Below are 25,625 nucleotides of genomic sequence, written 5' to 3' on the forward strand. Positions count from 1 at the left end.
GGGGGGAAGGAGGAGGAGGGGGCGCGGTGGGTACCCGGGTGATGGTGGGACTGGCGGGGGGCGGGGCTCAAGGTGCTGAGGGGAAGAGGGGCGTGGTGGGTACCCGGGTGATGGTGGGACTGGCTGGGGGGAGCCTCAGGGTGCTGGGGAGGAGGGGTTGCAGTGGGCTGGTTGGGGACAAGGGCGTTTGAGACTTGCAGCCACATCTAGCTCTAGCAATGCTGGTGTATCTTTGAATTCTTGATGGATCCATGTATCTTTTCATTGTGTAAGGCAGCAATAGGGAACTGTCCACAGACCAGGTTGAGGGTAAGGCAGGTGGAATAAAACCTTTATCTGAATGATGATTTCTTTTTGAGAAGTAATTGGGGTGATTTGCTCTTTTTTATCCTCCTTCAGCCCACTTTTCTTTAGCATCTTTCTGAGGAGGTCTTTCCTTGAGACTTTGATTGGTTGATATACCCCAATGACTTCAGGGGTGGCCTGCTGGCATCATTCTTCTTTAACTCTGATAGAAATGATTGGTCACATAACACTTCTGATGGGTTCTCTTAGGGATGTCTACACTACAAAATTAGGTCAAATTTATAGAAGCCGGTTTTATAGAAATCGTTTTTATACAGTCGATTGTGTGTGTCCCCACATAAAATGCTCTAAGTGCATTAAGTCGGCGGACCGCGTCCACAGTACCGAGGCTAGCATCGACTTCCGGAGCGTTGCATTGTGGGTAGCTATCCCACAGTTCCCGCAGTCTCCGCCGCCCATTGGAATTCTGGGTTGAGATCCCAATGCCTGATGATGCAAAAACAGTGTCGCGGGGGGTTCTGGGTACATGTTGTCAGGCCCCTCCCCCTCCGTCAGAGCAACGGCGGACAATCGATTTGCGCCTTTTTACCTGGGTTACCTGTGCAGACAACATACCACGGCAAGCATGGAGCCCGCTCAGCTCAGCGTCACCATATGTCATCTGGGTGCTGGCAGACATGGGGCTGCATTGCTATACAACAAAGCTCCTTGCCTTTTGGCAGTAGATAGTGTATTACGATTGATATCCGTCATCGTCATATTCCTCAGTGAGTTCAATCAGAGGCACCTGGGCAGACATGTTTTGTCTCCTGGAGACTCAGTCCTGCTGGCAGTCCTATTGAACCGTCTTGACGATGATGGCTAGCAGTCGTAATTCAGCATTTTCTGCCAAGCACCCAGAAAATGCCAATGGCTATCAGTCATGCTGCACTGTCTGCTGCCAGCTTAAGATGTAAAAAACAGATGGACCTGATTTGTTCTGTATTCATTTGCCCCCTCCCCGCCCCGTGAAATCAACAGCCTGCTAAACCCAGGGTTTTGAGTTCAATCTTTGAGGGGGGGGCATTCTGTGTGACAGTTGTTTGTGTTTCTCCCTGATGCACAGTCACCTTTGTTGATTTTAATTCCCTGTACCTGTAAGCCATGTCGTCACTCGCCCCTCCCTCCCTCCCTCCCTTTGTCAGACAATAGTTTCGCGCCTTTTTTCAGCCCAGACGCCATAGCACTGGGATCATGGTGCCTGCTCAGATCACTGCGGCAATTATGAGCACTATGAACACCACACGCATTGCCCTGGAGTATATGCAGAGCCAGAACATGCCAAAGCAAAACCAGGCGAGGAGGCGATTGCAGCGCCGCGACGAGAGTGATGAGGAAATTGACAGGGACATATACCTCTCACAAAGTACAGGCCCCAGCAATGTGCAAATCATGGTGTTACTGGGGCAGGTTCATGGCATGGAACGCCGATTCTGGGCCCGGGAAACAAGCACAGACTGATGGGACCGCATCGTGTTGCAGGTGTGGGACGATGCCCAGGGGCTGCGAAACTTTCGCATGCGTAAGGGCACTTTCATGGAACTTTGTGACTTGCTTTCCCCTGCCCTGAAGCACCAGAATACCAGGATGAGAGCAGCCCTCACAGTTGAGAAGCGAGTGGCAATAGCCCTGTGGAAGCTTCCAACGCCAGACAGCTACCAGTCAGTCAGGAATCAATTTGGAGTGGGCAAATCTACTGTGGGGGCTGCTGTGATCCAAGTAGCCAACGCAATCAAAGACCTGCTGATATCAAGGGTAGTGACTCTGGGAAACGTGCAGGTCATAGTGGATGGCTTTGCTGCAATGGGATTCCCAAACTGTGGTGGGGCGATAGACGGAACCCATATCCCTATCTTGTCACCGGAGCACCAAGCCACCGAGTACATAAAACGCAAGGGGTACTTTTCAATGCTGCTGAAAGCCCTGGTGGATCACAAAGGACATTTCACCAACATCAACGTGGGATGGCCGGGAAAGGTACATGATGCTCGCATATTCAGGCACTCTGGTCTGTTTCGAAAACTGGAGGAAGGGACTTTCTTCCCGGACCAGAAAATAACCATTGGGGATGTTGAAATGCCTATCGTTATCCTTGGGGACCCAGCCTACCCCTTAATGCCATGGCTCATGAAGCAGTACACAGGCAGCCTGGACAGTAGTCAGGACCTGTTCAGCTACAGGCTGAGCAAGTGCCGAATGGTGGTGGAATGTGCATTTGGACTTTTAAACTCTGCCAGCACGCTTTTACTGACTCAGACCTCAACGAAGCCAATATTCCAATTGTTATTGCTGCTTGCTGTGCACTCCACAATATCTGTGAGAGTAAGGGGGAGACATTTATGTTTGTTTCTCATTGATGAACCCTCCGCCACCCTCCCTCTCCCCCACCCCCCGTTCACTCTACTTCCCTGTAAACTAACCACCCTCCCCTCCTCCCTTCAAGCACCGCTTACAGAGGCAATAAAGTCATTGTTACTTCACATTCATGCATTCTTTATTAATTCATCACACAACTAGGGGGATAACTGCCAAGGTAGCCCGGGAGGGGTGGGGGAGAAGGGAAGGAAAAGGACACACTGCAGTTGTAGCGGCGGTCTCTGCTCCTGCTGCCTTTCCTGCTTTTCAACCATACGCTGGAGCATATCAGTTTGATGCTCCAGCAGCCGGAGCATCGACTCTTGCCTTCTGTCAGCAAGCTGACGCTACCTATCCTCTTCAGCCCACGATTCAGCCCGCCACGTCTCCTCTCGTTCATATTGTGCTTTTTTGCACTCTGACATTGACTGCCTCCACGCATTCTGCTGTGCACTGTCAGCATGGGAGGACATCTGGAGCTCTGAGAACATATCATCCTGAGTTTTCTCCTTCTAATCTTCACTAGCCTCTGTGAAGGAGAAACATTTGCAGCTGGTGGAGGAGAAGGGAGAGGTGGTTAAAAAAGACACATTTTAGAGAACAATGGGTACACTCTTTCACGTTAAAGTATGCGGTTCACATTACACAGCACATGTGCTTTCATTTCAAGGTCACATTTTTCCTCTTATATTGAGGGCCTGCTGGTTTGGTGTGAGAGATCACTCACGCAGTGCCAGGCAACAGATTTCAGCTTGGAGGCAGCCAATGTAAGCCACAGTCTTTTCGCTTTTTTAACCTTCTTAACATGTGGGAATGGTTTCAAACAGTAGCGCCCTCCTTTCCCATACCAAGTACCCGTTGGATTGGCCATTTAAAATGGGTTTGCAGTGTAAAAGGAGGGGCTGTGGTTTCCAGGTTAACATGCAGCACAAACCCAACTACCCCCCCCACACACACCCAATTCTCTGGGATGATCACTTCACCCCTACCCCCACGCGTGGCTAACAGCGGGGAACATTTCTGTTCAGCTGAGCAGGAACGGGCACCTCTGAATGTCCCCTTAATAAAATCACCCCATTTCAACCAGGTGACCATGAATGATATCAGTCTCCTGAGGATAACAAAGAGAGATAAGGAATGGATGTTGTCTGCATGCCAACCAAACGCTGCCATGCTTTGTTATGCAATGATTCCAGACTACGTGCTACTGGCCTGGCGTGGTAAAGTGTCCTACCATGGCGGACGGGATAAGGCAGCCCTCCCCAGAAACCTTTTGCAAAGGCTTTGGGAGTACATGAAGGAGAGCTTTCTGGAGATGTCCCTGGAGGATTTCCGCTCCATCCCCATACACGTTAACAGACTTTTCCAGTAGCTGTACTGGCCGTGATTGCCAGGGCAAATTAATCATTAATCATTAAACACGCTTGCTTTTAAACCACGTGTAATATTTACAAAGGTACACTCACCAGAGGTCCCTTGTGTGCCCTCAGGGTCTGGGAGCACGCCTTGGGTGAGTTCGGGGGTTCCAGGTCCAGGGTGATAAACATATCCTGGCTGTTGGGGAAACCGGTTTCTCCGCTTCCTTGCTGTGAGCTATCTTCATTGTCTTCATCATCATCTTTCTCATACCCCGAACCCACTTCCCTGTTGCGTGATTCTCCATTGATGGAGTCAAAGCACACAGTTGGGGTAGTGGTGGCTGCACCCCCTAGCATGGCATGTTTGTGGCTCTGCCCCGGACCTTCCATTTGCCTCTCTGGCTTTGTGGTAGGCTTGCCTTAGCTCCTTAATTTTCACGTGGCACTGCTGTGCGTCCCTGTTATGGCCTCTGTCCTTCATGGCCTTTGAGACTTTTTCTAATATTTTGCCATTTCGTTTACTGCTACGGAGTTCAGCTAGCACTGATTCGTCTCCCCATATGGCGAGCAGATCCCGTATCTCCCATTCTGTCCATGCTGGAGCTCTTTTGCGATCCTGGGACTCCATCACGGTTACCTGTGCTGATGAGCTCTGCGTGGTCACCTGTGGTCACCTGTGCTCTCCACGCTGGGCAAACAGAAAATGAAATTCAAAAGTTCGCGGGGCTTTTCCTTTCTACCTGGTCAGTGCATCTGAGTTGAGAGTGCTGTCCAGAGCGGTCACAATGAAGCACTCTGGGATAGCTCGCAGAGGCCAATAACATCGAATTCCGTCCACACTACCCCAAATCTGACCCGGAAAGGCCGATTTCAGCGCTAATCCCCTCGTCGGAGGTGGAGTAAAGAAACCAGTTTAAAGGGCCCTTTAAGTCGAAAGAAAGAGTTTCATCGTGTGGACGTGTCCAGGCTTAATTCGATTTAACTCTGCTAAATTCGACCTAAACTCGTAGTGTAGACCACGCCTTAGTCTCCTGTTAAAAGGATTTAGGAGTTTATAACCCAGCAAGCAAGTATTGTGAAATCCCTGCTCTTGCAGGATCCAGTCCTAACTCTGTTTCAAGGAGTTAGCTCCTGCAGACCCGAAAGAGGGCGATGATATGGGTATGTGGTGTTTCGCATTTTGTTCGTATAAGTTCTTGGGGCTAATGTTATTTTGACTGTGGTTATGTTAGTGTGTTTTCTTCCTTACATTACTGTTTCTTACCATTATAAGAAACAGACAGAAGGTTAGGGTAAAGTAAGAACTTGTTACATGCATAATTATCAAAAATTAGTCAAGTATTATGTGGAAGAACAGAAGATTAAGTACATATGTACTGAAACGGAAGGAAAAAAGTGTGAACTTGATTCTGTCCTGTCTTGCACCTTCTGTATTCATCTACACTAGTGCAATGTAGGTGTACTAATCTGATCAAGTAGCATTTTACAGCCATGATGCACTGGTGTAGATTGCTGTAGAAGGTGCAAAAGAACCTTCTACAATACAAGAATAAATCAGGCGCTTTATTCTTATGTATTTCAATAACAGTAGTACTTAGAGGCTTCAACCAACATTGGGGCACCATCATGCTAGGTGCTTTACCACATAGTGAAAGAGACAGCCCCTATGTCAAAGAGCTTACAGTCTAAAGAGTGGGGGAAAGGATATTATTCCACAGGAGAATATTTTAAAAGTAACCTTTACCAAAAATGATTTTTCTTCATCTAAACCTATTTCTAGAAGTCTTACCAACACCATTCCTCAGAAAACAATATCAACTTCACAATGTCCACTGGGTGTCTGTTCAGACTCCTTGGAACACTCACCTCTTTATTCTTTCAGGAAGAAAGGTTTAGTTCAAAACTACAATCTTTATTATGTTATTCAAAATGTGTCTGCTTTAACCAGCTTCCATCACTCTGGTATGTTTATTATCACCATCATTTTAGTACTAGTAGGGCTTCCATCTCTAAACTGAAGTTTAGGAGCAGTTAGTCCCTCAGATGATGCATGGAACTTTTGTTGCCATGGTAATGTCTTGAAGGCATCTATTGAAATTCTGTAGCACCAGGCTGGAACTCTTCTACATTACACACATTACTTCAAAGCGGGGGAGCAGATTGTTCCTAAAGATAAACCCAGGATAGAAAGGAGCGAAGCAGCCTCATTAAATGATTCTTTATCTATGACAACAGGTGTGATAGTTTTATTTGTTTGCCTTGGTGCATTTTCAGATTGTAATATATTGTGAAATAGTTGCATTCTTAGGCAATATTAGAAACTAGGAATAAAAAAAATGATGCTGGATTTGTGGATGTCAATTATAATATATTAGAGTCCATATGGGAAGTTATGGAGTGAGGTTTAAATAATTGTTGTCTTTTCAGCCATTTAAAGTTTTGGCAACTGAAACCATAAATAGAAAGGCGTTAGATGCAGATATATACAATGCAATTCCAACTGAGAAGGTGGATGGAACCTGCTGTTATGTAACAACGTATAAAGGTAATATGGAAGATTTGTATGCAGACTTCTCATGTTGATTAGTACCCATAAGTTGTGCATAAATTTCTTTTTATTGATTTCACATTTTATTGCATTCCTTTATCTGGGAAATGCAGATTCTCACATTAAAAAATATATGGCTTTATTATAAAATTATGCAGTAACTGATAATGTAAGTATACTGTAATTATATAGAAGATACACCTAGCTGGAAAATTGTTCTGGATTTTCGTATAGCTTGTGAAACCAAAGTCCAGGTGAAAGTGATCTTGTTTAAATTAACCTGGTAGCCAAAGAAAACTATTTTACCTGGCTAGTCAGGTTGGCATTTTGTCATTAGAATTTTTTTTTTCTCAGAAAGTCCGATAGACGGTATTTCATTTGCAGAGGTGCGAGGAAAAAGTGTAGTTCAATGAATACCTGATGAACTCTTGAAAATTCCTCCTGTTCTCACTTACTACTGAAAGCATATTTTTAATATGCATATATCTGTTTTGTGGGTTTTTGAAATATATATTTCAAGCAGTTTGTGCATCATATTAAGTAAGCAAGGTACTGTTCACAGTGCTCTTAGGTTTTCTGATAAGTGAGCAAATTAACCTCAATTTAAATATGTCCTATTTTTATATGTGTTTTTTTTTTTTTGAAGGCAGGAGGGAATAGAATATTTACTGTTGGATATTTTATCTCTCATGTTAAACTGTCCATTTTAATGGCAGAAATACTGTTTTGCATGCTATTATCTAATTTTTTTTCGTAATTGTGAAACCTGTAGGGCAGCCGTATCTTTGGGCGAGGTTGGATAGAAAGCCCAACAAACTATCTGAGAAAAGGTTTAAAAGATTCCTGTATTCAATGGAAGACTCAAAAGGTCAGTGAGGGTTTTTTCTCTTTTTTTCTCTTGGTAATTGAAGTATTTCTTTGAGAAAAAGACCTTTGGTTAAACAAAACCAGTATTATGTTGAAATATTAATGATCCAGCTCAAAACTTTTATATTTCTTTTCAAATACTATGATGACTTTACTTATCTCCATGTACTATCATTATAATTTTGGCTAAATAGTCACTTGATCCTCACTCTGGGCTAGTATTAAATACTAAACTTTTTCTGAGTGGTTGTCTCCTTCATGGTATTTCTTTTGCTAGGATGGAAATTCATTGCTAGAACAGAAAAATTCTTATCAAGGATTTCCTTTCTGCTAGCGCCATCTCCCACAATTCTGGATATCTAGAATCATAGAAGATTAGGTTGGAAGAGACCTCAGGAGATCATCTAGTCCAACCCCCTTCTCAGAGCAGGACCAGCACCAACACCAACACCAACTAAATCATCCCAGCCAGGGCTTTGTCAAGCTGGGCCTTAAAAACCTCTAAGAATGGAGATTCCACCACCTCCCTAGGTAGCCCATTTCAGTGCTTCACCACCCTCCTAGTGAAATAGTGTTTCCTAATATCCAACCTGGACCTCCCCCACTGCAACTTGAGACCATTGCTCCTTGTTCTGTCATCTGCCACCACTGAGAACAGCTGAGCTCCATCCTCTTTGGAACCCCCAGTCAGGCAGCTGAAGGCTGCTATCAAATCCCCCCTCACTCTTCTCTTCTGCAGACTAAACAAGCCCAGTTCCCTCAGCCTCTCCTCGTAAGTCATGGGCCCCAGCCCCCTAATAATTTTTGTTGCCCTCCGCTAGAGTGTCTCCAGTTTGTGCACGTCCTTTCTGTAGTATGGGGCCCAAAACTGGACGCAATACTCCAGATGTGGCCTCACCAATGCCGAATAAAGGGGAATAATCACTTCCCTCAATCTGCTGGCAATGCTCCTACTAATGCAGCCCAATATGCTGTTAGCTTTCTTGGCAACAAGGGCACATTTCTGACTCATATCCAGCTTCTCATCCACTGTAATCCCCCGGTCCTTTTCTGCAGACCTGCTGCTTGTCCTTGTTGAACCTAATCAGATTTCTTTTGGCCCAATCCTCCAATTTTTCTAGGTCATTCTAGACCTTATCCCTAGCCTCCAGCGTATCTACCTCTCTCCCCAGCTTAGTGAACTTGCTGAGGGTACAATCCATCCCATCATCCAGATCATTAATAAAGATGTTGAACAAAACTGGCTCCAGGACTGACCCCTGGGGCATTCCTCTTGATAGTTCCTGCCAACTAGACATCGAGCCGTTGATCACTACCCGTTGAACCTGACAATCTAGCCAGGTTTCTATCCCTCTTATAGTCCATTCATCCAATCCATAGTTTTTTAACGTGCTGGCAAGAATACTGTCAAAAGCTTTGCTAAAGTCAAGAAAGATCACATCCACTGCTTTTCCCATATCCACAGAGCCAGTTATCTCATCATAGAAGGCAATCAGGTTGATCAGGCATGACTTGCCCTTGGTGAATCCATGTTGACTGTTCCTGATCACCTTCCTCTTCTCCAAGTGCTTCAAAATGGTTTCCTTGAGGACCTGCTCCATGATTTTCCCAGGGACTGAGGTGAGGCTGACCAGTCTTTAGTTTCCCGGGTTCTCCTTCTTCCCCTTTTAAAGATGGGGTAGAGGAGAGGAAAGTGATCAGGAACAGTCAGCATGGATTCACGAAGGGGAAGTCGTGCCTGACTAACCTAATTGCCTTCTATGATGAGATAACTGGCTCTGTGGATGAGGGGAAAGCAGTGGATGTGTTATTTCTTGACTTTAGCAAAGCTTTTGATACTGTCTCCCACAGTATTCTTGCCACCAAGTTAAAGAAGTATGGGCTGGATGAATGGACTGTAAGGTGGATAGAAAGCTGGCTAGATCGTCGGGCTCAACGGGTAGTGATCAATGGCTCCATGTCTAGTTGGCAGCCGGTTTCAAGTGGAGTGCCCCAAGGGTCGGTCCTGGGGCCGGTTTTGTTTAATATCTTTATTAATGATCTGGAGGATGGTGTGGACTGCACTCTCAGCAAGTTTGCAGATGACACTAAACTAGGAGGCGTGGTAGATACACTAGAGGGTAGGGATCGGATACAGAGGGACCTAGACAAATTAGAGGATTGGGCAGAAAAAAACCTGATGAGGTTCAACAAGGACAAGTGCAGAGTCCTGCACTTAGGACGGAAGAATCCCATGCACTGCTACAGACTAGGGACCGAATGGCTAGGTAGCAGTTCTGCTGAAAAGGACCTAGGGGTCACAGTGGACGAGAAGCTGGATATGAGTCAACAGTGTGCTCTTGTTGCCAAGAAGGCTAACGGCATTTTGGGCTGTATAAGTAGGGGCATTGCCAGCAGATCGAGGAACGTGATCGTTCCCCTTTATTCGACATTAGTGAGGCCTCATCTGGAATACTGTGTCCAGTTTTGGGCCCCACACTACAAGAAGGATGTGGAAAAATTGGAAAGAGTCCAGCGGAGGGCAACAAAAATGATTAGGGGTCTGGAGCACATGACTTATGAGGAGAGGCTGAGAGAACTGGGATTGTTTAGTCTCCAGAAGAGAAGAATGAGGGGGGATTTGATAGCAGCCTTCAACTACCTGAAGGGGGGTTCCAAAGAGGATGGAGCTCGGCTGTTCTCAGTGGTGGCAGATGACAGAACAAGGAGCAATGGTCTCAAGTTGCGGTGGGGGAGGTCCAGGTTGGATATCAGGAAAAACTATTTCACTAGGAGGGTGGTGAAACACTGGAATGCGTTACCTAGGGAGGTGGTGGAGTCTCCTTCCTTGGAGGTTTTTAAGGCCCGGCTTGACAAAGCCCTGGCTGGGATGATTTAGCTGGGAATTGGTCCTGCTTTGAGCAGGGGGTTGGACTAGATGACCTCTTGAGGTCCCTTCCAACTCTGATATTCTATGATTCTATGATTCTATGGGGCTTCGTTCCTCTTTTTGCAGCTCTCAGAGGCAGATCAGTGTTTTAGTGTTGCAGTCTGGCCACAGCCCTTCTGCTCCTGCTTGCTGCCAAATGAGTTATTCCCAAGATGAAAAAATTGCATAACATCATTATTAAAAAACATTCCAGGGATAATGGAATAGCTATGTACCTTAGACCAAGGAAGATGGTCACATGGTAAGGATTCCACTTCATATCTGACCTTTGACTCATGAACTATCCAGGGTGGGAATTTTGGGAGATGCTGCTAGCAGAAAAGAAATTATTAGTAAGAAGTTTTCCATTCTGCAGCCTAGCATCTCTTTCCAGATGTCCAGCACTGTGAGTAGTAAGCAGTGAACAGATGTAGGGAGGTTATGAAACAAAAGTTCGGTAGGAAAGAAGTACCCCACTTTTTGTGAGTCTGTATTCATTTCTGGGCCACTGCTTGCAGCATCTTCCTGCCAAAGGAGGCCTCTGCTGAAAATAGAAGGTCCATGTCGTAATACTTAATGAAGGGGTTGGCTGTAGACCAAGTGGCTGCTTTTCAGATTTCCGCAGTGGATGCAGTTGCTTGTTCCACCCATGAGGTTGCTAAGGATCTCATGAAGTGTGCCTTGATCCCTTCTGGGACAGGAGCCTCTGATGATTTGTAGGCTTCCACAATACACAGTCTAATCCACCTAGCGATGGAGGATTTGGAGAGCTCTGAGTACTTGGCATTTTGGGTGGAAAGACATGAATAGGGAGCCTGGTATTTTTGTGGATTCTGTATGTTTGAGAGAGATTTTCAATGCCTTTTGACATATAAGATATTGTGCCTTTTTTAGTTGGATGCTGTGATTTTGAACAGAATGAAGGATGCACATCCTCTTGTGTAGGCCTGAGACCTGATCAACCTCCCTCCCCCCCTTCCCCAATATTAAACCAGCCTTAGGTGAAACTGAGGGAGTTCACCACTAAAATTGAAAAAAATAATGTTCTGCTGCTGATAAAGCACCCACACCTCAGGAATGTCCCTAACGAGAGTTATAACCACCAGCATTGTAAAGTAGACACACCCAGGCGTTGGGAAATTACGGAGGATACAGAAAGAAATTCAACAAATGATAAGTTAAGCTCTAACCAGTGTTTTTATGCTGACCATCTGCATAAACGGAGAAGGTCACAACTAAATTACAATTTGGGCATGAAAGATAAAATGTAAAAAAACTCGGGCAGAAAGGCGGACACAGGTGCCAGTGTGTAATAGGTAAAATTTTTTGTTATTTAGGGATGTGGGATAGGTTTAGTACATTTGAAGGAGGTAGATAGCTTTACCTATGTAATATAAATGAAAAACAGTGCTCTTTGGGAGCCATTTCTGGACTGCAGTTCAACATCAAGCTGCTGGAACTCTGACCCCTTTGCACAACCGTGATGTGCAGAGGCATCACCAGAAATCCCCAGATGAGTGGATCCTGACTGGCGATTGGGTGAATTTTGTCTGTATATTGGGAGTGATGAGCATAAGAGATTTGCATGGTATATGTATTCTGTGTGTGCTGCTAATAAATAGATGTTTAGAGCACAGCTGTGTAAGGCTCTTTCACTGGGAAAAGATCATGCAGACCTGTAGAGCTCTGAGCCCCATGGAAAGGGCAGGTACTTAAATTGACCAGGTTTCTCCCTGAGCCCCATGAGAAAGGGTAGGTGCCTTACGCCCTGAGCCTTTGGAGGGAGAGAGTTGGGGTGCCTAAATTGACAGGGTCACACCTCGAGCCCTCAGTAGGATATAGGCGGGGTGCCCTGTATTGTGCGAGGAACACTTGGGAAGTGTGGGAGGAAGAGCTTACCTTACAAAGAAAGGATTCTCTTGTCCTGAGCATCATCTTGTCCTCATGGAACATGCAGTAAGGCTCCTGTATAGATAAGACTGCCAGCACAGACTCTTGCCTGGCAGACGTAATTGCTATGAAGAAATAAGTCTTATGGATAAATAAAACTTTAATACTAAAGTCAGAGGCTTGTCAGGGTGTACAGAACTAGCAGAAAGTCCCATTTTGGGAAGAGTGGCCTGACCACTGGTCTGGCTAATCAGACTGCTTGAAGGACTCTAGCCACCTGTGGATTGTCTGCAGGGAGTCTGAGGATCCTGTGAATAACATGCTACTAAGAGCAGATATCTGGCGTGCAATGGTGCAGGGCTGAAGGCCTGTGTCTATGATTTCCTGGAGAAAGTCCAGAATGATTGGAATTCCTGGATTTCTGAGATTTGCATTGTGCTCCTGGCACCATGTTGTTAAATCCTGACCAGACAAGGGAGTATGCTTTAGTATTGAGACGCTGCTAGATTAAAGCAGTCAGTGAGTGTGGAGGACAGACAGAAGCACTTGAATGTCTCGTTCTCAGTAATCAGGCTGTTAGTTGAAGCCATTTGAGGTTCTCAGTCTAGAGGCCTTGGGCTATTTGGGTCTTCAAGTGAGCACCCCAGCCTTCTAGGCTGGAGTCAATTGTAAGGACTAAAGGATCTGGAAGGCAGATGGGCATATCATTGGGGTTATTGCCATGGACTGACCACCGCTATAAGTTCCAGCAGCTTGATGTTGAACTGCAGTTCAGAAATGGCTCCCAAAGAGCACTGTTTTTCATTTATATTATATAGGTAAAGCTATCTACCTCCTTCAAATGTACTAAGCCTATCACATTATTCCACATACCTAACTAACAAAAATTTTACTAATTACATTACCTATGTGTCCTCCTTTCTGCCCAAGTTTTTTTACATTTTATCTTTCATGCCCAAATTGTAACTTAGTTGTGACCTTCTCCGTTTATGCAGATGGTCAGCATAAAAACGCTGGTTAGAGCTTATCTTATCATTTGAATACATATGTTGGAATCTGTACTTGATCTTTCATGTGTTCTGGGGAGTGGTCCCACACATTTAATATAAAGGCTGAAGACTTCTGATGCGTGATTGTGCCTATGGAGTGTTCCTCATACACAGCACAAGGAGTCCTAGCAATTCGAGGCATAGAGCTATGCCTGCAGCTCTGAAGTAAGAAAATAAATTCCTGGGTGGAACCAGAGCACTTTTCTTCGCATTTATGATGAAGCCATGCACCTGGAAGAGATCTGACGAGGGTCTGAAACATAGCCCTGCGTGCTGCTGACTGCACTGGAACTCTGATGAGGATGTTGTCCAGGAAAGGGTACAGCTGAGTTCATTATGACCTGTCTGTGGCTATTATCATCAACATCATCTTTGTAAAAACCCTGCGGCTTGAAACAAGCTGAACAGGAGAGTTTGGTACTGATAATCTTTCCTGCCATAGGCAACCCTCAGAAGTCTGCGGTGGCACTGTCTGATGAGGATATGAAAATATTTATCTGCTAGATCTACTGAAGTAAAGAAGTCCCCCAGGACAGCGATGACATTGGTGGGCAGGGTCTTCTTCTGAAACTTCATTTTCTTCTTCTACTTGTTGAGCCTTTTGATGTTAAGAATGGCTCAAATACCCCCTGTGCACTTCTGTACAGTATCATGCCCATATCCAGAAGATAAGATATTTCATTCTGGATTGGATTGTCTGGTTGTTAGAGCTGGGTAACTGGATGAAGAACGGATGAGGTGGAGCCCACAGCCTGTGAGAGTATCCCTGGCTTATTATTTCCCTGATCCACTTGTCTGTGGTCGATGAAAACCATTCCGTTACGAAATGAGAAATCCTGTCCCCTTGCTTCAGCTCTTGGTGAAGGCTTATGAGATCTTTGTCATAAAGTGGATTTCAGGGAGGCTGAGGTCACTCTGAACTGTTTCTTCCCTCCTCACCCCACTCCCTAATTCCATTGTTTGGGGAATCTGACTCTCTGTGGGGAAGAGGAAAGGTGCACTTCTTTCTGAATGCCAGTCTCTGTTCTTTTCTGTGGGCACTTAGTGGGAAGGGAGAAAATATTTGGATTTAGCCACATTGTCAGCAACCACCATATCCAGCTTTTCTCCAAAAAGGAGGGAGCCTGTAAACTTGGCTGAGTATAGGACATGCTTAGGGTACGTCTACACTACCCGCCGGATCGGCAGGTAGTGATCGATCTATTGGGGATCGATTTTATCGCGTCTACACCCCGATCGCTCTGCTGTCGACTCCGGAACTCCACCGCGGCGAGAGGCGGAACCGGAGTCAACGGGGGAGTGGCAGCAGTCGACTCACCGCCGTCCTCCCAGCCAGGAGGAGCTATTCGCGTAGCTGAAGTTGCGTATCTTAGGTCGACACCCCCCCCCACCCCCCCCCAGTGTAGACCTAGCCTTAGAGTGGGTATCCACCTTCCAGGGTTGTAGCCATAGGTGATGCCTGGCTACTGGACCTCATTGCATCCACTGAGGCATCAGCTACAAACACTGTTTCTAGGGAGAGTTCTTTGAAGTGGAGTAAAAGTCAGGGTGATCTCTCTCTTTAAAGGCCTTGAGATCTTACAGCCAGGGAAAAGATGCTCTTGTAAAGCAGGAATACTTGGAGAGTGGTGGAGGAAGCTTCAAAGTCCATTTTAAGAGTGGCCTTCATCTTTCTATCCGTGGGTTCCTTAAGCTTCAACTCCACTTCTGAGGAAATAATCATATCCCTGGTGAGGGACGCTACATTGGCATCAACTTTTGGTTTATCAGTAATAGAGCCCTTGGGTTCTTGAAGGTTGTAGAGTCTGAGGTCGTTGTTGTTAATATGCTTGCCTTTTCCAGGTTTGTTCCATCCATCCCTAATCACTTCCTCAGAGGGAGAAGCGAAGGGATATTGCAGCCACATGTGAGGATTTTGAGGGGAGAAATTTACTCTGAAGTTTACTCACAGGAGTCTGCTTAGGTTTCAGAGTAAGAAAGCTCATCTTCCTCAGTGGGGGAGGAAGAGGAATCAGAGGACTCATAACTTCTGGATTTTTTAATGTGCTTTTTCTTTCCCTTTTTTGCCTTTTAGATTTTTTTTTTTTTTACCTTTTGAATGCGCTTTGGGAGTGCAGAAACTCTGCTGTGGCTTTGGTGAGATCTTTTGCGGCTTGCCTTCCTTAAGACCTGAAGACCCTCTTGAAAGCTCTTTCTCAGAATCCTTCCCACCCAGTCCCATTGTCCCTGGGAGGGGGAAACTCATTGTCAGAGGGTATGTCTACACTGCAATTAGACATCTGTGGCTGGCCCGTGCCAACTGACTCAAGCTCAGGGGCTCAAGCTAAGGGGCTGTTTAATAGCCGTGTAGACGTTCAAGCTTGGAGGAACAAGCAGGGGGACACTGCAGTGGCGGTTCAGGGAGGTTGAACTCCCAAAGGGTTAACTGACTCAGGGAGGGGGAGGAATTCTGAGAAGGGAGAACACTGCTCCCCACTGGCCAAAAATTGAGCAAAGAAGTTAAATTAGAGGTAGGGCAGGAGCAAAAGAACCTGCCACTGTCTGCTGCTGCAGTTGCAGAGAATCTGGCAGCAAGCGGGAACAGAGATGTTCTAGCCAGACCGTTCAGCGCTAAAAGGCTGCCCTGCCTCCATGAGCTGCAGAGAGGAGAGCAGCCCCAGAAGTCCAGGATTGTGGGAATGGAAATTCTTTGCCTAAATATCTTAGTAGACCAAATTACTTAAAAAACAAAAAACAAAAATTGAACAAAAAACCAGAAGTGCTGGTACTCTTCCTATGTCAGATTATTTGAAAGATGATCAGATGGTAGAATTAACTAATGTTTTGTCACAAAATAAATATTACCTTTTTTTTTTAAGAATTTATTTGGAATATTGAAGAAGACTTCAGACCTGTCCCAGAATGCTGGATTCCAGCAAAGGAAATCCAGCAATCCAGTGGAAACCCTTTGCCTGATGAAAATGGACACATTCCAGGTATATACCATACAGTCTGGTTTAAATGAAAACGGGACTTTTCTCTACTTCTAAAGTGGATTAGAATTAGGCCCAGAATTAAAATACCAACAGAACAAGACTCAAAATGGCACCAGACCCTGCCAGAACAATAGATGCAAAACCTGAAGACACCTTTCCACTGCTAAAATGATCAACACCTCCCACACCACACCTTTCAAGATTCATTGATCCTACACATGCCTACCTCAAGCTATGGTGTACCTCCTCCAGAGCACTAAGTGCCTGAATAACAACTGTGTGTGTGTGTGTGTGTGTGTGTGTGTGTGTGTGTGTGAAACCATAGGCGCCGACTCCTTGTTCCACAGGGAATAATTAACGGGTGCTCCGCACCCACCGGCAACCAAGCTCCCCCCCCTCGCAGTCTCTCCCCCCGTCCCCTCCAAGCGCGCCACGTCCCTGCTCTTCCTGCTGTTTGGCAGTGCTTAGGAATTTCCGGGAGGGAGGGTGAAGGAGCAGAGACGTGACACACTCAGGGGAGGAGGCGGAGAAGAGGCAGGACAGGGACTTGGGGGAAGGGTGTGGGAAGGGGGCAGGGCTGGGGTGGGAAAGGGCGGGGTGGGGCAGGGGCTTTGGGGAAGGGGTGGAATGGGGGGTGGGACGAGGGCGGTGCAGAGACGGGGCAGGGGTGGGGCCAGGGACGGGTGGGGGTTGAGCACCCACCGGGCAGCGGGGAAGTCAGTGCCTATGGGTGAAGCCAATCACTACCCTCTCTAATGAACTCGCACCTGTGGATGAACACTTTTCACAAAGTGATCACTCTATATCTGACCTTATCAGTCCCTCATGCTCAAAGGAAGCCTGCACAACACTTTCAAAAGACAAGTCTGGGAGCAAAAATTCATTACTCTGCTAGACATTAAAAATGTGGACTGAACAGAGACACTGGATTTATGGCTTATTACAACACTAACCCCCTCTCTTTGTCCTTTGACTGCAGAGGTATTAACGGATCACTCTGCCTTTAATGATCCCTTACAATATGTGCAAACTACTTATACTAAACAATCTGTTCCACCGTGAATTTTGCTGTAACCCTGGGAGTACCTTTCCTGGACTTGAAAAAAGTTCTGTGTGGCTCAAAAGCTTGTCTCTCTCACCAACAGAAGTTGGTCCAATAAAAGATATTACCTCACCGACCTTGCCTCTCTGATATCCTGGGACCGATATCACTACACTACACTGCATACTACCATATGTTAGGAAGGGACTTCCTGAATGTCATTTACTCGTTATTCAGTCGTGCTTTGTTCCGCTGTCGTAGAAATTTTTTTTCCTGTGGCATTTGGCCTTGCTGATTTGCAAAGCTTTGAGCCAAAAGTGACAGTTGTCCCTGTTAAATTCCTTTGACACATTTCTTTGAGTACAGTGTAACTTTGTCCTTGGGTTAAGTTTATTTTCCTTGTAAAAATATAATTAGATATGTAGCTCTTCATATTAGTAGAATGCTATAGTTTACAGCTACTTTCTAATGCATGTACAGCTTTTAATGTGATTGACAAGAAGTAAAATGGAATGCTTTCTCATAGGTTGGGTGCCAGTGGAGAAAAATAGCAAACAATATTGCTGGCATTCATCTGTTGTTAATTATGAGGCTGAAATAGCCCTTATCTTGAAGTGCCATGCTGATGATCCTGGACTTTTGGAAATCAGTTCTGTGCCATTATCAGATCTTTTGGAACAAACACTGGAGCTTATTGGAACTAATATTAATGCAAATCCATATGGCAAGTATAACGTGTTGTTGTTTAATACTCATTAAAACCTTAAATATTTTAATGTTTTAATTGAGAGTGAATGGTATGGTGTTTCTTAATTACAAAATAAAAGAGATTGGAATGACTTCATTAAGCTCCATGAATTAGAAGCAACTTTTACGTTGCCAAAATGGCTTATTAACATATTATAATCAAGTGGTTCTCAAACTTTTGTACTGGTGACCCCTTTCACACAGCAAGCTTCTGAGTGCGACCCCCCCACCACCCCCATAAATTAAAAACACTTAAAAAATATTTAACACGATTATAAATGTTGGAGGTGAAACAGTGTTTGGGGTGGAGACTGACAGCTCCGGACTCCCTCCCCCCCATGTAATAACCTCGTGACCCCCTGAGGGTTCACAACCCCCAGTTTGAGAACCGCACTTATAACCCTTTAAAAATGAAAATGAGAGGATAGTTACAGTAGTGCCCAAAGGGTGGAGTACAGAGATATTATTAGATATTTCAGTGATTGGCAGTTTGCACACAGTCTCTTTAACTATCTTTCTCTCCCTTCCCAACCTGTTGCATGTAATTCCAAAGGGTTGCCACTAAGATACTTTTCTTCTCCTCCATGCACGACTACAACTATGTCTTCACTGCAAACAATAGCTGTGTTTTTACAAGGTAGCTAAGTTGATATAGTACTGTAGTTGTTACCTCTGTGCAGCTAGTCAAGTTAATCCCTGTGCCTTCCACATGGGTTGACCTTAATTAGTTACATTCAGGTAAAAACTACCCAGGCTATGTGTTCACTGGGATTTTACATCAAGATAGCTATCATAATGCAAAAACACACTTTTTTCTTGCAGTGAAGACATAACCTTGAACTAGCAGGGGCAATGTTTGCTCCACTTTCCAAAGCCAGTCAGTGATGTGCTGCTAACTTTTAATAAGAGGCCTCCACAAAAAAATTTCCTTTTGGGTTGAGGTGAACTGCTGCTGCAGTGAAGTTGGATGAATGACTGGAGCATATAAATTTGTTTTCCATTTAAACAGACATCTTTTCTCAGAACCAAAGAAGGGTGCAACACCACTTGGGAAACAAACATTAAATTACACTTCACTGGAAATATTTATTTATATATAGATACATTGATAGAACAAAATGATCACCTCTCTCTCTCTTTTATAACACAGTTTAAAAATGAGCAGGTTAAATAGGCTTTGGAGTGTTACGTGTGCTTACTTGTAACAGTTTATTCCGAACATAACAGCTTTTGTCCTAGCATAGCAGGAAGTAGAACTATAGCATCCCTATTATCACTTCAATAACAACACATGAAGTTTGTGTTATTCCTGGGGGAATTCAGCACCAAAGAATTAAACATTCTGTGCACAATATTTTGAAGTTCTGCAAAATTCTGCATATTTTGTGAAAATATATAATCCTACTAGTTTCAATTATTTTGGTAATTTATTTCAAAATACCTGCCAGTAATTATGTCTGTAACAATACAGAGAACAAAAAAGATTCAGCAAATGTTTTTTTGACAGATTCCTGGCTAAGCATATTAATACAGAACTTTGAATAATAATTCATTTAAACTACAATACAGAAATATATTTCCCATACTCCTCAGAAGCAGTGGAAAGGCTTGGGGGAGTCGGGTAACGGAGCAGCTGAGGAAGAGAGGAGGAGTTTGAAAGTGAACCTGGAGGGTTGTTGAGTGTGGGTAGGAGAAGTATGAAACAGGTTTTTTTTTATTTTTTTTTGATGCGGGGGGGGGGGGGGATGTTGGGGAGCCTCCCCCATGCAGACCCTGGCTGACCCCTAGCCTCTCCCATTCAGTCAGGCACATCTGCCCTTGTCCCAGTGTTTCCCTGCACCCTGACTCCCCATTCAGCCAGGCATATCTGCACATGTTCCCATGTGGCTCTGTAGCCCGCACTCTTGTTGAGCCCCTGGCTCAATGCTGTCACCCCCTCCCCCCCAACAGACCTGTGTGCCCCACTTTGTCCTCCCCCCCCATATTCTGTGCTTTCTCACCTGGCCACATAGCCAGGATGCTGTAAGGAAGGCAGCCTCTGACCCCTCCCTGCTCCAGCTTGTGAGCTAGCTGCCCTGTCTTCTGGTGCCACAGCAACCCCTGGTGGATGAAAGATGTAATTGAAGCACATCTCCCACAAAATGTATATTCTGTCACGGGGAGAGGAGGAGGGGGCGGGATTTGTGGGGGACATGAATTGTGCATGTGCGCAGTGGTGCATAATTCTCCCAGGAGTATTGTGTCAAGTAGTGTTAACTTGTGGCTCTTCAGAGCATATTGAAGCAGAAATCTCTTAGCTTGCAGCAGAGACTTAGTATGTTCTAATCTAATTTAGACTATTTTCATTTGGTAACTGTAGAGCTTAAATATATAAAGTTTGCTGTTTACGTATCTCACCACAATAGTATGTTAAGGGTAAATCACAGTTTAAGAACTAAGAACTCTCTAGTTCTTAAACTGTGAGAGTTTTTTCTGTGGTAAGCATGTCAAGGTGTAGTTCCTTTGGATTCTAATAAGGTGGTTGTAGTAGTGTTGTTATGGGACACATCTGGAATCATGTCAAAAGTCAAAGATATCTATCTACACACACTTTCGTTAAAAACAAAAAAAAAATACTTGTTTTTTAGATGCACCTTCCCATACAAACTGCAGAGGTGATTATTTAATTTCCTAGAAACTGTACCTTTAAAACTGAGAATACAGCCTATATACACTACTGTACTTCTGTTGGCTTACATTTGTAATGTCATAATATTGTGTGGGGCAAGAAGATACAGTGGAATCAGAAAATTATGAAGACTTATGTCTCCCTAATATGAAAATAAAAATGAATATCCCACGTTACCCTGGACAGGAAATCTACTTCTATTGCTGAAAAGAAGGGGTGAAATCCTCTCTTTAGAAATCAATGGAAAAATTTCCATTTATTTCAGCTGAGCCTGGATTTCATCCAACGTGTTTTATAAGCCAACCCTGTGTATCTGACAGAAATATTCTGTGACAGCATTCTTAATGTGGCTGTAATAAGTAATAAAAATAAGGGAAATTTTGGCTTCAGTGACTGTACATGATTTAACAGGTTTTTTTTTTTTTTTTATTTCTAGGATTAGGAAGCAAGAAGCACCCTGTTCATCTTCTTGTACCACATGGAGCATTTGAAATAAAGAATCCACCTATGCTGAAACACAGTGATATATTGGCTTGGTTTGAAAGCTGTAGAGAGGGTAAAATTGAAGGAATTGTATGGCATTGTAATGATGGACATTTAATCAAGGTAATTATTTTAGAATGTCATGAATGAATCTGCACTCCCCAAAACTTAAAAAAAAAAAAAAAAGCTGAAACACTTCAAGGACAAAACTACTAGTGTAAAAGGCACTGGATTAAAACACCATATGCACTGCTACTTCTAGTTGGGTGAGAATCAGTTTAGCTACTTTGAGATCATTTTTCAAATTAGCACTCGACAGCTTTGATCGGCTCCTCACAAGCCCAGTGTGATAATTTTCAACATAAACTGTGAGTTAGGCACTAGTCACCTATCTTTGCTCCCAGTACAAGCTTCAGTGGGAATCCAACTGGAGTATCTTAACCAGTTTCTTTCCGGGGGCAGGAGGGCTCCAGCACTCCACATACCACTTCTCACTTCTTGTAGCCGGAACACATGGCTCTCTTGCCCAGCAGCTGTACCTTTTTGTAACTGCAGTGTGATGTAGCTTTTCAAACTATATTGGACTCCTTGCAATACTTACGGTATTTATTAACTGTTATAAAAACAAATTAACTTCAAAAACTGCTATAGTCATTTATGCTGATGGAGGTAAATCCACCTGCCATTATCCTATACATTGCTTTCAATAAACATTCCACCCCCCTTCAAGGTCTCTAAGGTGGATGCCAAGAAGAGCACTCAAATGTCTTAGCATAATAGGTCCAAATATTCAGCAAGTAACAATGTATAAAACTCCTGCCTCCACCCTAAATAAATTATGCCAGTAGTTTGAACAATTAATTGAAAACCCCTGTATTGTCTTATCCTGAGGAGGTAGCATCCAACAATTAAGGCTGGCTTTTTTTTTTATTTTTATTTCAAGGACTTGTTTGTGCTAAAAAAAAAAAAAAAAAAAACCTATTATCTCTGTAACTGTTGTTGTTTGAGATGTGTTGCACATGTCCATTCCAATGTGGATGTGTGTGCATCCCAAGCACAGTTGCTGGAATTTTTTCCCCTAGTGCAAGGGTGGGGAACCTACAGCCCACAGGCCAGATCTGGGCCATTGCTTAATTTCATCCGGCCTGTGACAAGTCTTGGTGCCCTCTCCCCCGTGGGCCTGAAGCCACGAATGTTGGTTCACGCCACTGCAGGGGGAAGCTTTGAGCCTCGGTGCTCACCTGGGCAGGTGAGTTGAATGTTTTATATTTCTCTCTTTAAACTCCCTCCCCCCACACACACAAATTAATTTGTTTTTTACTTGTGTGGGGCCTGCAATTGATTTTTTTTTCTGTGGGTCAGTGGCTTGGAGCGCTCACATACCTATATTGGAATGGACATGTACAAGCACTCGAAGAACAGATCCTTCTAAAACAAGGGATTACTTTATAATAATCAAAATGAGCTGGCATTGTTTCTGCAAGAATGGTTTTCAAACTCTGGTTTGTGGAGGACTATTTAGTGATGTCTGCCACTTTTCACATTCACCTGCTAAATCACATTAAAATGACAGCTAAAAAATATAACGCTGTCGTAGTTTTCATCAAAGCAGTTGCAATTGTTGCTACCTACTTTTTTTGAGATCCCTATCCCCCTGCTTTTCTTCAGTTTTAATGTCTGAATTCCTGCTGCTATCTAAAACAAGTTGTTATACTTCAGCTGTAGGAAAGTTAGTAGTTTGAAGTGGTATATGGCAAACTTCCAGAAGCAATTTGACATATAAGTTTCGCACACTGTGTACAAGAGCTCTGAGCTTTGTAAGTGATTTGTCAAAACTGGGACATCAGTGACCACAGCAGCTAGCTGTTGAGTTACCAGTGATGGATATTTGTAATAAGTGGTCAAATGTATGAGAATGTTTACACTGATCTCCTGTTTCTCTCTTCTTAGCTCCATCGACATCATCTTGGTATGTGCTGGCCAATTCCAGAGACATATCTGAATTCTCAACCAGTTGTCATTGCTGTTAATAGGACCAAATATGACTGTGACTTTGAACCAAAGTGTTTGTTTAACCATTTTTCAAAGCTGGATGGGCAGAGGTTCAGTAGACTAAAAGATATAAAGTTTGATGTTTAAAGAGAAAAAAGAATCTTGTCCGAGGTGGCTGCCATATGTATTATTGTACCCTCTTCTCCTGCTTTGCCCACAATATAAGTGGATATTTTTGCAAATAATTGTGGCATAGGGAGCTACAATGCAAATGATTGGCATAAATATGATCAATAATATGAAGCAAAAGAGCAGTAAAGGCAAATCCAAAATAGATCTCCCTCTCTTAGATTTCAGCACATTTGTTGTTTGGTTTTGAAAGAGCCTTAAATGTTGAAACTGTTGGGGCTAAGAGGAGGACAGTGTTTAATGTTAGCTGCTTCCATGGGCTTGTATAGTGAAGCAGAAAGTGATGGTTTTAAAACAAAAACAGAAGTCAGCTAACTTTTAGTTTCTGAATTTTTACAGCCTGCAGTTTATTCTGAAGTCAAACTGCAACTCACAGAACACTCTCATGTTTGGGCCCAATGCTTTCTATTATATCTGTGAAGTAACACAGATTTAAATCAGTAAGTGAGACCATAATCAGGCCCTACATTTTTAAAAAATGTTTACAATTGTAACAATTTTTTATTCGGATTTAAACATTCCACAATATTTGTAATCCCCCCCCCCCATGCTGCAGTAGTGTGCTACAGCTTGAAAACCAAGTAGTGAAATTGTTTACATTATCCAATCTCTTGGGACAAACTGTTTTTTTTTTTTTGTTAATAAGCAAGCATAAATAGTGAAAAGTAAACTAGTTTTAATTATTTTGAAAATGCTTTGTAGAAACAGACAAATAAAAGGAAGGTGATAGTCCATAACCGTTTAGAAAATAACTACACTATCAAGAGCAGCATGTAATGTTTCAAAAACTTAACTTAGAAAAATAGACAATTCAAATTGTGTATTTTCACAATTTGGTTCTATTTACATCTGTGCTCTGCATGTACCATACATTCACCAACACTAAATCTATAAAAATATTAACAGTTTTCAAATAAATTAAATTAGCTTTACATCTAAGCACAATATATATATATATATATTTTCATTGCCTTGAAGTATTACGACTCTTTCTGTTGTGCAGTAGTGTCAAGCAGCAGGTCTGGCTTTGTAGTCAAGGGCTTCCTCACCCCAGGATTGCTGAAATCCTTTGATCTCTCCTGCTGTTTCCTGCTGTCATTTCTGAACTAAAGCATAAAATATGCAAAACAAGTGGGGAGGAAATAAGACAAGTTTTCACATTGATTGCTAGATCTATAGCATCTGAAGTACTAATGACAAGATTTTAGTAACTTTTTTGAAAAGTCTGCATCTCTCTTTCTCTGGTGTCAAACTATTGTAACTTCAATGGAGCTGGTCCTAATTCACAACAGTGAGAAATTAGAATCAAGCTTGCATACAAGTGGTATTACATATAACCGCCAAGTGACGCAATTTATGTGTTACTTCTTAAAATACTTAACATGGATTTAATCAATAGACACGTTAGCTGGAATATCCACTTGAACACCAAACTGTTCAGAAAGCTTCTTTAATTTCTCCTCCAAGATAATATTTTTTTTTACTTCTTCATTGTAGTTGTATTTCAGATCCTCAATTTCTTCAAAAAAGGAAGGGTCAAAGTTATCCAGTTCTTTTTTCAGGTGTTTGATTTCTTCCTAATAAAAGAATTGAATAGTACCAATTTACTACAATTCAAAATTCTACATTCTGTTTTTGTGTCAACGTGTATATAAAAGGACTAAATGATAACATTAATTGTGTTATTGCCTTTTCCTTTATGGGATAGATTTTTAAAAACTAGCTTTGCTTTGTGCACTCTGAATGTAAAGGTACAGGTTATCGTGTATATACCTTAGTACCTAATTGCACCTGCAAGTCAGGTGCTCTGGTATATGAAAAAGGAAGCTGGGTTAAAAGTTTAGTACCTACCATATGTCGAAACAGAAATGTTTACAGTGAGATTGAAGTGCTTTGTTAAATTAATCACACAGTCAGTACAGCATAATTATTACATAACGTGATAAGAGAAAAGAGCTTTTGGGGGGAAACAGTGCTGTGCTTCTAAATAACATTCTCCTGACTCTAGCTTTAGGGACTGAGTCTCAAGTCTGAGTACATTCTATTCTGGATCTCCCCTTAATAGTTGAAAGAGAGCAGAACTTCCCTTCCTCCCTTTTTATTTGATACTCTCGATAGCCCCATCAAAGTTGTGAACCAAACATGCAGCTGTAAGAAGGTTTTGGTTGCAGTTTGAGTCATTTTGTAAAAGTGGGAGGGGCCAAGGAGT

The 25,625-nt window shown here is 43.4% G+C and overlaps 2 protein-coding genes across 4 annotated transcripts in view; one reads left to right on the top strand and one right to left on the bottom strand.

The window, feature by feature from the left end:
• The window catches only part of C1H12orf29 (chromosome 1 C12orf29 homolog), a 26,669-nt gene extending 2,594 nt beyond the window's left edge, over positions 1–24,075 (top strand). The window contains exons 2-7 of the mRNA XM_034772406.1: positions 6,486–6,603; positions 7,379–7,474; positions 16,179–16,295; positions 17,864–18,061; positions 21,189–21,358; positions 23,186–24,075. Coding sequence (XP_034628297.1) covers positions 6,486–6,603; positions 7,379–7,474; positions 16,179–16,295; positions 17,864–18,061; positions 21,189–21,358; positions 23,186–23,374 — 888 coding nt within the window. The 3' untranslated portion in view covers positions 23,375–24,075. The remainder of the gene's footprint in view (positions 1–6,485; positions 6,604–7,378; positions 7,475–16,178; positions 16,296–17,863; positions 18,062–21,188; positions 21,359–23,185) is intronic.
• Positions 24,076–24,098: 23 nt separating this feature from the next.
• The window catches only part of CEP290 (centrosomal protein 290), a 113,840-nt gene continuing 112,313 nt past the window's right edge, over positions 24,099–25,625 (bottom strand). The window contains exon 53 of one of the 3 annotated variants that reach the window (XM_034772369.1): positions 24,099–24,993. In XM_034772369.1, the coding sequence (XP_034628260.1) occupies positions 24,805–24,993 (189 nt within the window). In that variant the 3' untranslated portion in view covers positions 24,099–24,804. The remainder of the gene's footprint in view (positions 24,994–25,625) is intronic. The other 2 variants (XM_034772375.1, XM_034772383.1) reach the window with 2 other exon arrangements.

Source organism: Trachemys scripta, chromosome 1, assembly GCF_013100865.1.
Source record: "Trachemys scripta elegans isolate TJP31775 chromosome 1, CAS_Tse_1.0, whole genome shotgun sequence".
In the NCBI taxonomy this organism is placed as follows: domain Eukaryota; kingdom Metazoa; phylum Chordata; order Testudines; family Emydidae; genus Trachemys; species Trachemys scripta.